Source organism: Procambarus clarkii, chromosome 11 (genome assembly GCF_040958095.1).
Source record: "Procambarus clarkii isolate CNS0578487 chromosome 11, FALCON_Pclarkii_2.0, whole genome shotgun sequence".
Lineage (NCBI taxonomy): Eukaryota > Metazoa > Arthropoda > Malacostraca > Decapoda > Cambaridae > Procambarus > Procambarus clarkii.
The window spans coordinates 44,390,254-44,402,436 of record NC_091160.1 but is presented as its reverse complement, the minus strand read 5'-3'; the positions used below and the strand labels follow the sequence as shown (position 1 = coordinate 44,402,436).

The 12,183-nt window shown below is 44.9% G+C and overlaps 1 protein-coding gene across 1 annotated transcript in view; it reads right to left on the bottom strand.

Annotated features, from left to right (window-relative positions):
* Window positions 1–1,523: 1,523 nt before the first annotated feature.
* Window positions 1,524–12,183, bottom strand: part of LOC123753381 (autotransporter adhesin BpaC-like) — a 102,212-nt gene continuing 91,552 nt past the window's right edge. Inside the window, exon 6 of the mRNA XM_069323079.1 lies at window positions 1,524–2,413. Within this exon, the coding sequence (XP_069179180.1) occupies window positions 1,524–2,413 (890 nt within the window). The remainder of the gene's footprint in view (window positions 2,414–12,183) is intronic.

The following is a 12,183-nucleotide window of genomic DNA, read 5'->3' as shown; positions in this document are numbered from 1 at the left end:
CCCTAAATGAATGGGATATAAGGGAAGTTAAGTTGGAAGCACCCTTGGGAATGAGTGACCACAGTGTATTGAACTTTGAGTACCTGGTTGAGCTAGGAATTATCTCCCCCAAAAAAGAACTAGGAAACAAAAGCCTGGCATACCGAAAGGGAAATTATGAGGAGATGAGAAGCTTCCTAAGGGAAATACCTTGGGACACACCCCTCAGAGCTAAGTCTGTACAAGATATGATGGACTATGTCACCCAAAAATGTCAGGAGGCAGTAAACAGGTTCATCCCGGCCCAAAGGGAAAAATCCGAGAAGCAACAGAAGAATCCATGGTATAATAGGGCATGTATGGAAGCAAAGAAACTGAACAAAAGGGCGTGGAGGAACTTCCGGAATAACAGAACACCAGAAAGCAGAGAGAGATACCAGAGAACCAGGAATGAGTACGTCAGGGTGAGAAGAGCAGCTGAGAAAAGTTATGAAAATGATATAGCAAACAAAGCCAAGACCGAACCAAAGCTACTCCACAGTCACATCAGAAGGAAAACAACAGTGAAAGAACAGGTAGTGAAACTTAGAACAGGCGAGGACAGGTATACAGAGAATGACAAAGAGGTGTGTGAGGAACTCAACAAGAAGTTCCAGGAGGTCTTCACAATAGAACAAGGTGAGGTCACTGTGCTAGGAGAAAGGGAAGTAAACCAGGCGACCTTGGAAGGGTTCGAAATTACGAGAGATGAGGTAAAGAGACACCTGCTGGATCTGGATGTTAGAAAGGTTGTTGGTCCAGATGGGATCTCACCATGGATACTGAAAGAGTGTGCAGAGGCACTTTGCTTGCCATTCTCCATAGTTTATAGTAGGTCACTGGAGACGGGAGACCTACCAGAAATATGGAAGACGGCTAATGTAGTCCCAATATACAAAAAGGGCGACAGGCAAGAGGCACTGAACTACAGGCCAGTGTCCTTGACTTGTATACCATGCAAGGTGATGGAGAAGATCATGAGAAAAAACCTGGTAACACATCTGGAGAGAAGGGACTTCGTGACAAATCGCCAACATGGGTTCAGGGAGGGTAAATCTTGCCTACTGGCTTAATAGTAATCTACGATCAGGTGACAAAGATTAAGCAAGAAAGAGAGGGCTGGGCGGACTGCATTTTCTTGGACTGTCGGAAAGCCTTTGACACAGCACCGCATAAGAGGCTGGTACATAAGCAGGAGAGACAGGCAGGTGTAGCTGGTAAGGTGCTCCAGTGGATAAGGGAGTACCTAAGCAATAGGAAGCAGAGTTACAGTGAGGGGTTAGACTTCAGATTGGTGTGAAGTCACCAGTGGAGTCCCACAGGGCTCTGTACTCGGACCTATCCTGTTTCTGATATACGTAAATTATCTCCCAGAGGGTATAGACTCATTCCTCTCAATGTTTGCTGACGACGCCAAAATTATGAGAAGCATTAAGACAGAGGAGGACAGCTTGAGGCTTCAAGAAGACATAGATAAACTGAAGGAATGGTTGAACAAATGGTTGTTATAAATTAACCCAAGCAAATGTAATGTAATGAAGATAGGGGTAGGAAGGGGGGGCCAAGGAGCCGTCGAGGGGGGCCAAGGAGCCGTCGAGGCGGGCCAAGGAGCCGTCGAGGCGGGCCAAGGAGCCGTCGAGGCGGGCCAAGGAGCCGTCGAGGCGGGCCAAGGAGCCGTCGAGGCGGGCCAAGGAGCCGTCGAGGGGGGCCAAGGAGCCGTCGAGGCGGGCCAAGGAGCCGTCAAGGCGGGCCAAGGAGCCGTCGAAGCGGGCTAAGGAGCCGTCAAGGCGGGCCAAGGAGCCGTCAAGGCGGGCCAAGGAGCCGTCGAGGCGGGCCAAGGAGCCGTCGAGGCGGGCCAAGGAGCCGTCGAGGCGGGCCAAGGAGCCGTCGAGGCGGGCCAAGGAGCCGTCAAGGCGGGCCAAGGAGCCGTCAAGGCGGGACAAGGAGCCGTCAAGGCGGGCCAAGGAGCCGTCGAGGCGGGCCAAGGAGCCGTCGAGGCGGGCCAAGGAGCTGTCGAGGCGGGCCAAGGAGCCGTCGAGGCGGGCCAAGGAGCCGTCAAGGCGGGCCAAGGAGCCATCAAGGCGGGCCAAGGAGCCGTCGAGGCGGGCCAAGGAGCCGTCAAGGCGGGCCAAGGAGCCGTCAAGGCGGGCCAAGGAGCCGTCAAGGCGGGCCAAGGAGCCATCAAGGCGGGCCAAGGAGCCGTCAAGGCGGGCCAAGGAGCCGTCAAGGCGGGCCAAGGAGCCATCAAGGCGGGCCAAGGAGCCGTCGAGGCGGGCCAAGGAGCTGTCGAGGCGGGCCAAGGAAGCGGGAACTCTTGACACCATCGAGGTATCAGCCTTGACAGCTTTATAACTAATTGTAAGTCCTTGTCCGCCTTCCACCCAACGACTGGCTGCTAGATATATCACAGTATATCACAATATATCGGAACATATCGTAGTATATTGCAACATGTCAATATATATCACATTATACCGTAGTACGTCACAATATATCGCAATAAATCGAAATATATTGCAACATACCACATATCCCTCCAAGCCGCCCATGTTGGGCACATACCCTCCAGCAATCACCGTGAAAAGTTGGGTGCGGTTAGCTGCAGACGTCTAGTTTCCAACTCTGACAGAGAAACACTATTTCATAAAGATATGTGACTCCTTTGATGGTTAAGTAATTAATTAAAATATGAATCGACTCTAATTTAAAAACAATTAATATCGAAGGTAATATTTTTAATATACAAATTTTTTAAACAAGTAAATTAATGAAAAAACACTTATTTGAAAAGCAAATATACAGGTGTATACCGATATATAAAAATATATGACCTAAACATATATATATATATATATATATATATATATATATATATTTTTTTTTTTTTTTTTTGCAAACTTCTACATGGGTACCATCGAGCAAAAAGTCTTAGTCGACATGAACTTGAAACCGGCCATATACTGCAGGTATGTTGACGACATTTTTACACAGGTACCTGATGTCAGACATCTGCAGGAGCTGAAGGAGGCATTTGAGCAGAGTTCCGTGCTGCGTTTCACTTACGAGATGGAAAAGGATGGGAAGCTGCCCTTTCTAGATGTAACAGTCATGGAAAAGGGCGGAGGTTTCCACACTGCAGTCTACACTAAGGAAACAAACATAGGAATGTGCCTCAATGCCAACAGTGACTGCCCTGACAGGTACAAGAGGAGAGTTGTTAACGCATATGTCGACCGTGCTCTCAGCCACAGCTCAGAATGGAAGCAAGTCGACGAAGAACTCTGTAGGGTAAGGCAGGTCCTAGTCAATAACGGCTTCTCCAATGGTTTCGTTGAAGACATCATAAGAAGGAAAGTGAAAAGCCATGCAACCTCTGAAGAGACAACTAACACAACACCTGTACCCCCTATTAGACTATTTTACAGGAACTTCTTTTCCACAGCTCATAAAACGGAGGAAAGGGTCCTGAAAGATATTGTTAATAGAAACGTTATCCCTACAGACAAAAATCAGAGGATACATCTGACGATTTACTATAAAACCAGAAAAAACGGCCAGCCTACTCATGAGAAACTCTCCAGACACAAAACAGAACGCTTTAAAAGAGACTAACGTCGTCTATGCCTTCAAATGCCCACTTGGGGACTGTAAGCTCCAAAAAACCCAGTATATAGGCAAGACAACAACATCTCTTTCTAGGCGTTTAACGATGCATAAGCAACAGGGCTCCATTAAGGAACATATAATCTCTTCCCACAACCAAACCATCGCCAGAGAAATCCTAGTAAACAACACAGAAATCATCGATAGATACAGCGATAGCAGGCGGCTTGACGTTTGCGAGGCACTACACATCAAGAAGTCAACACCAGCAATCAACAGCCAATTATTGCACAACTATATTCTACCCACCTCAAGACTCCGCTCCAATATAGAAGCATCAAGAAATATGGACCAATAGGCTTTCTACAAACACTTCTATTCAATACCCATTGTTTCTGTTCTGTCTTGTGTTGATACTTTTAATACCCTATTAATATCCTCTAGTGTTCTGTCTTGTGTTAATGCCACATCACCCCTCCCACCTCACTCAAATGTAGATATAAAATCGGAGATACGTAAGTTCTATTCAGTTGTGTATTTGTGAACTAAAGTCTTTGAAAATGTAATAAGTTTTACGAAACGCGCCCGTGTTGCGTCAGACTAGAAATAAAAATGAATTTTGGAGAATTAATTTTTGATTTACCTCCAACAGTGAAGCGTAATGTACGAAAGATTGAGAAAATTCGTGTTAGAATTATTAATCTTACTTTTTCGGTCATATTTAATAATATATGTCTACAGGAAAGACTGCTACCAAAATATACTAATATATATATATATATATATATTTGTGTCATTGTGACAAATATTGTCCAACAAGCTATACAATCCTCCTCGGTTGATAAGGAGTCATCAAGGTTGAAGAATTCTCCAACCTTGGAACGTCGTATCAACGTTCCAACGTCAACAAAGACGTAAGGGTATTGACGTATGAATGATGGGGGAGACGTGATTGTTGAATCTAGTGATTGTGGGGGGGTGGAGTTGATCTAGACCTTCCTAACAATCCCCACACAGCTAAAATAACTACAGCTACACATATACAATCACTATACCTGTAAATCCAACCATACAATCACCACCTACAATCCACTTATACACGCACACATACACCTACACAAGAAAGTGTGTGGTGGAGGCTGACTCCATACACAGTTTCAGATGTAGATATTGACAGAGCCCAAAAGGCTCAGGAACCTGTATACCAGTTGATTGGCAATTGAGAGGCGGGGCCAAGGAGCCGAAGCTCAACCCACATACCTGCGAGGTCTATAGATTCATAGATGATTGTAAGGGACATCAATTTGTCCCTTACAATCAACTCTCAACACCTACACCAGCCATGCGTGTGGATCAGTCACCACTCGCTCACAACAATCAATACCCAATCACCTCCAATCAACACCCAATCCCTTCTAATCACCACCCAATCCTACAACCAACACCCAACCCCCTACAATCAACACCCAGCCCCCTCCAATCAACACCCAACCCTACAATCAACACCCAACCCCCTACAATCAACACCCAACCCCTTCCAATCACCACCCAACCCCCTCCAATCAACACCCAACCCCCTACAATCAACACCCAATCCCCTCCAATCACCACCCAACCCCCTCCAATCACCACCAAAACCCCTCCAATCACCACCCAACCCCCTCCAATCACCACCCAACCCCCTCCAATCCCCACCCAACACAATCACCTCCCCCTCTCTGATCAACAATCAACAATCAACACCTCAAATTACCCTCCTGCACTTCCAATCAACAAGGAAGTAAATTATCTTAATGTAAACAAGTGGTCATTAACTTTACTCTGAGCATCAAGACAGAGCTAAGCAACAGCCTCTTGCTATCATGTGCTGATTGGCCAGTTAATTGGTTGATTGGCCAGTTGATTGGTTGCCTGGCCAGTTGATTGGTTGCTTGGCCAGTTGATTGGTTGCTTGGCCAGTTGATTGGTTGATTGGTTGCTTGGCCAGTTGTTTGGTTGCTTTGGCAGGTTGAGTGGTTGCTTTGGCCAGTTGATTGGTTGCTTTGGCAGGTTGATTGGTTGATTGGCCAGTTGATTGGTTGCTTTGGCAGGTTGAATGGTTGCTTGGCCAGTTGATTGGTTGCTTTGGCAGGTTGATTGGTTGCTTTGGCCAGTTGATTGCTTGCCTGGCAAGTTGATTGCTTGCTTGGCAAGTTGATTGCTTGCCTGGCAAGTTGATTGGTTGCCTGGCAAGTTGATTGCTTGCCTGGCAAGTTGATTGCTTGCCTGGCAAGTTGATTGCTTGCCTGGAAAGTTTATTGCTTGCCTGGCAAGTTTATTGCTTGCCTGGCAAGTTGATTGCTTGCCTGGAAAGTTTATTGCTTGCCTGGCAAGTTGATTGCTTGCCTGGCTAGTTGATTGCTTGCCTGGCAAGTTGATTGCTTGCCTGGCAAGTTGATTGCTTGCCTGGCAAGTTGATTGCTTGCCTGGCAAGTTGATTGCTTGCCTGGCAAGTTGATTGCTTGCCTGGCAAGTTGATTGCTTGCCTGGCTAGTTGATTGCTTGCCTGGCAAGTTGATTGCTTGCCTGGCTAGTTGATTGCTTGCCTGGCTAGTTGATTGCTAGCCTGGCAAGTTGATTGCTTGCCTGGCAAGTTGATTGCTTGCCTGGCAAGTTGATTGCTTGCCTGGAAAGTTTATTGCTTGCCTGGCAAGTTGATTGCTTGCCTGGCAAGTTGATTGCTTGCCTGGCTAGTTGATTGCTTGCCTGGCAAGTTGATTGCTTGCCTGGCAAGTTGATTGCTTGCCTGGCAAGTTGATTGCTTGCCTGGAAAGTTTATTGCTTGCCTGGCAAGTTGATTGCTTGCCTGGAAAGTTTATTGCTTGCTTGGCAAGTTGATTGCTTGCCTGGAAAGTTGATTGCTTGCCTGGCAAGTTGATTGCTTGCCTGGAAAGTTTATTGCTTGCTTGGCAAGTTGATTGCTTGCCTGGAAAGTTGATTGCTTGCCTGGCAAGTTGATTGCTTGCTTGGCAAGCTGATTGCTTGCCTGGAAAGTTGATTGCTTGCCTGGCAAGTTGATTGCTTGCTTGGCTAGTTGATTGCTTGCTTGGCTAGTTGATTGCTTGCCTGACAAGTTGATTGCTTGCCTGGGAAGTTGATTGCTTGCTTGGCAAGTTGATTGCTTGCCTGGCAAGTTGATTGCTTGCCTGGCAAGTTGATTGCTTGCTTGCAAGATGGGCAGAAAGCGTCAGTTTGGACGATTTTGGGGTTAAATACGATTTTATTTAGTTTTTGGCCTGACCAGAAGAGTAAAAAAAGGCAACTGTTTGGCCTAGCCAATAACCTACGAACCCAAGCAACCCACCTAACCCATCAAAATCGAAGTATTAAAAAAAACGTCATTATTAGAGTGCATTATTGCTTAGTAACACGTCGTATATGGGTCGAATTGGTCTATTGCTTTCAATCGCCTGACGTTAGAGGCTTCAGGAGACCTTGAAGCAGTTACGTCGCCAGATTCGCCAGATTCACGAAGCAGTTACGCAAGCACTTATGAACCTGGGGATAGATTCACGAAACAGTTACACAAGCACTTATGAACCTGGGGCCAGATTCACGAAGCAGTTACGCAAGCACTTATGAACCTAACCTAACCTAACCAGGAAACAATTTTGAAATCTCGTACCAGACATCCCGTCAGGATCAAGACAGAAAAATCCACTATTCAACTGCTTTGTCTAACTAGAAACAATCCCTAAAACCCCCCACAAACTACCCTCCTATCCCCAACGGGCTAACTACACCGTGTACACAACCGCTCCTCCAATTACCGACGGGGAAATTTAAAATTTAAAAAAAAAACTGAAGTCTATTTTTCCCGCCACTTCCACCGGATTCGTTTAAATCTTTAGACGAACGGCAACACTGGCGGCGGGGGAGGAGGGGGGGGGACGGCCCGTGACGTCACCACTCTGACGTCACGCCCACGTCACAATCCATGACGTCAAGCATCCGGGACCAGGAGGGGCCCACCCCACCCCCAGACCCCGAGGAGTGAATAATTCTCAGTGTGACGCAGTCAGTGGGAGGGGGAGGACGCACGATGAATGAGGGAGGGGATGAGGAGGCAGAAACAGAGGAAGACAATGATAAAAGGGGGAACATGAGAAAGAGGAAGAAAGTGTAGACAGAGAAACATAAGGGAGAAGGTGACCAGCGGGTTTTCAAGGCCAAAGGTGCCACCGCCTGTCCCGAATTTGTGCCTTATACACACATACAACATTGCTCTGTCTATCTATACACTAGACTGTTCTGTCTATCTATACACTAGACTGTTCTCTCTATCTATACACCAGACTGTTCTGTCTATCTATACACCAGACTGTACTGTCTATCTATACACTAGACTGTTCTGTCTATCTATACACCAGACTGTACTGTCTATCAATACACCAGACTGTTCTGTCTATCAATACACCAGACTGTTCTGTCTATCAATACACTAGACTGTTCTGTCTATCAATACACTAGACTGTTCTGTCTATCAATACACTAGACTGTTCTGTCTATCAATACACTAGACTGTTCTGTCTATCAATACACTAGACTGTTCTGTCTATCTATACACCAGACTGTTCTGTCTATCTATACACCACACTATTCTGTCTATCTATACACCACACTGTTCTGTCTATCTATACACCAGCCTGTATTGTGTATGTATTCAATAGATTCTTCTATCTATCTATTCACTAGACTACTATACACTGTACAGTCTAGTATATAGATTGTACAGTGTATACATTCACTTTTAATCAATACACTGACTGTCTTGTCTGTCTATTCATATTATACGCAAGACTGAACCGTCTAGGTATACACAAGACTGAACCGTCTAGGTATACACAAAATCAACGTTTCAAAGCTCCACTTTGAAACGTTGAAAGGACCGTTCAAAGCTAAGTCAATATATATATATAGAGGGAAATATAAATTTCTAACCAAAAATATATATGTAATATTAACACATAGACGTTATATATGTAATATTAACACACAATGTAACATAGACGTTGTGGAAGGCTATTTAACAAAGGCAATCGATAACCTTGAAGGGTTGAACTCTCTGGCTGGTCTGATGCACTTCCATTAGTAATGACAAATCTTGTGTTATATATATATATATATATATATATATATATATATATATATATATTTTTTTTTTGACACAAGCGACAGGAAAACCCAGAGTTGAAAAATCCATAGTGTCTTGTTCCAAACATATGGCGATTGTCAATTTCAATCGACGAGTTATTTTTTGATCGTTACTCATCTGACTCATCAAGACCGTTAACTTAAGGTTATCTTGAGATGATTTCGGGGCTTTAGTGTCCCCGCGGCCCCGGTCCTCGACCAGGCCTCCACCCCCAGGAAGCAGCCCGCGACAGCTGACTAACACCCAGGTACCTATTTTACTGCTAGGTGACAGGGGCATAGGATGAAAGAAACTCTGCCCATTGTTTCTCGCCGGCGCCTGGGATCGAACCCAGGACCACAGAATCACAAGTCCACCGTGCTGTCCGCTCGGCCGACCGGCTCCGACCGTGACGTTAACAATTTTCACTCAACCAGCACATATCAGAATTAACTAGAAATGAAAATATTCTAGATTTGGTTTTAATTAACAATAAAGACATAATTAGGGACATTACGATCTCTGATACCACATAAATCACAAGCTCATTGAAGTGGGAACGACCATTAATACTCAGAATATTCCTAAAGTAATGATCAAGCGAGAAGGGTAATTCGCTAAATTTAATTTTAATAATAAAAGGATAGACTGGGAGAAAATAAACAGGGAAGGAAGGAACTTTCAGGATAAAGCGCCAAGCCATTACGATTATATTGCACTGGGAAGGGGTCAGGATAAGGATTTGGGATGGGACGGAGGAAAGGAATGGTGCCCCAACCACTTGGACGGTTGGGGATTGAACCCCGACCTGCATGACGCGAGACCGTCGCTCTACCGTCCAACAGTTTCCCATTGAACTTACAAACATTCAATGAGAAACTGTTCAATGTAATAAAAATCCTTCACAAGAAATAGAAAACTTACTTCTGAAGCATATGAAGTCTGTCTGAAACATGTTCCTTTGAGGAAAGCCAGAAAGAGCTCCAACGTAGAAAGAGAACGCAGACGACACTACAAAAGATGAAAAATAACGGAAACGCTGAAGCAGACACGACTTTCCACACAAAGAAGGAATAATTTATACAGGGAGATTGAAGAAATCGAACAGAGACTGAAGCATTCATTTTAGATTGAAGAAAGGCAACTAGAACAGAAAACAATTCAATAAATAAAGAAAAACCCAAAATATTTCTTCACATATGCTAAATCAAAAGCAAAAACCACTGCCAGTATTGGACCTATTCTTACCAGCGAAGGTTCATACACTGAGGATGACAAAGAAATTAGTGAAATCTTAAAAGAACAGTATGAGGACATGTTTAGCACCCTGATACAAAGCATGAAAGTGGAAGATCCGGACAACTTCTTTGTGTGTGATATCCAAACACCTGTAAATATAACTGATATCAACACGAGCGTGGCAGATTTTGATAGAGAAATTGACAATATGCCCATGCACTCAGCCCCGGGTCCAGACTCATGGAATTCAATATTTATAAAGAAATGCAAAGTGCCGGTAGCACAGGCACTCAGTATAGTGTGGAGGAAGAGCTTGGACACGGGGGAGATACCAGATGCGTTTAAAGCAGCAGACATTGCCCCTCTACACAAGGAAGGGAGCAAAGCATTGGCAAAGAATTATAGACCAGTTGCACTAACGTCCCACATAATAAAAATATTTGGGAGAGTGATCAGGAGTCAGGTCACTAGTTTCATGGAGACCAATGACCTTCACAACCCAGGCCAACATGGATTTAGAGCAGGAAGATCATGCCTCTCACAGCTACTTGAGCACTACGACAAAGTCACTGAGGCATTAGAAGAAAAACAGAATGCAGATGTGGTGTACACGGACTTCACAAAGGCATTCGATAAATGTGACCATGGCGTGATAGCACACAAAATGAGGTCAATGGAAATAACTGGTGAAGTAGGACGCTGGATACTAAATTTTCTGTCGAACAGAACACAAAGAGTAACAATCATATAAAATCGAGTCCAAGCGCAGTTAAAAGCTCTGTACCTCAGGGTACAGTTCTTGCACCACTGCTGTTCCTTATTCTCGTATCAGATATAGACAAAAATACAAGTCACAGCTTTGTATCATCCTTTGCAAATAACAAGAAAAATCAGCATAAAAATTACCTCTGTTGAAGACATTTTCCAACTACAAATAGATATTAATAAAGTTTTCGACTGGGCAGCAGAAAATAACATGATGTTTAACAGTGATAAATTCCAGGTACTCAGGTACGGTAAAAATGAGGACCTTAAACATAATACAGAGTACAAAACACAATCAAATCTGCCCATAGTAGGAAAACAGCATGTCAAGGATTTGGGAATAATGATGTCTAACGACCTAACGTTTAGGGAGCATAACCAAGCAAGTATTGCGTCAGCCAGAAAAATGAAAGGATGGATTACGAGAACTTTCAAATCCAGGGATCCCATCACAATGGTTGTACTCTTCAAGTCACTTGTGCTGTCCCGTCTTGAGTACTGCTCAGTACTCACTTCCCCCTTCAGAGCAGGAGAGATTGCTGAAATAGAGGGAATACAGAGAACATATACGGCACGCATAGACGCGATAAAGCACCTAAATTATTGGGATCGTCTCAAAGCCCTCCAAATGTACTCACTAGAAAGAAGACGAGAGAGATACCAAATAATATACACCTGGAAGATACTGGAGGGTCAGGTCCCTAATCTACACAGTAAAATAACAACGTACTGGAGTGAACGATATGGAAGAAAATGCAGAATAGAACCAGTGAAGAGCAGAGGTGCCATAGGCACAATCAGAGAACACTGTATAAACATCAGAGGTCCGTGGTTGTTCAACGTCCTCCCAGCAAGGATAAGAAATATTGCCGGAACAACCGTGGACATCTTCTAGAGAAAACTAGGTAATTTTCTTCAAGGAGTGCCGGACCAACCGGGCTGTGGTGGATATGTGGGCCTGCGGGCCGCTCCAAGCAACAGCCTGGTGGACCAAACTCTCACAAGTCAAGTCTGGCCTCGGGCCGAGCTTGGGTAGTAGAAGAACTCCCAGAACCCCATCAACCAGGTATATGTGGGCCTGCGGGCCGCTCCAAGCAACAGCCTGGTGGACCAAACTCTCACAAGTCAAGTCTGGCCTCGGGCCGAGCTTGGGCAGTAGAACCACTCCCAGAACCCCATCAACCAGATAACTGAGCATCAGGTCACTGGGACTTCACCAGACGTGATCCCAACATACAAAACGTTTTAAAAACGTTATATATAACGCTGAAAAACCTCATATAAAACGTTGCAGGAACGTTTCTGCTTCGTTTGTGGTTCCATGTGGTTGTCGCGGCCTTCAGGGGCGTCGGGCCGGACCTGTGCCTTTGACAATGATCCATTAC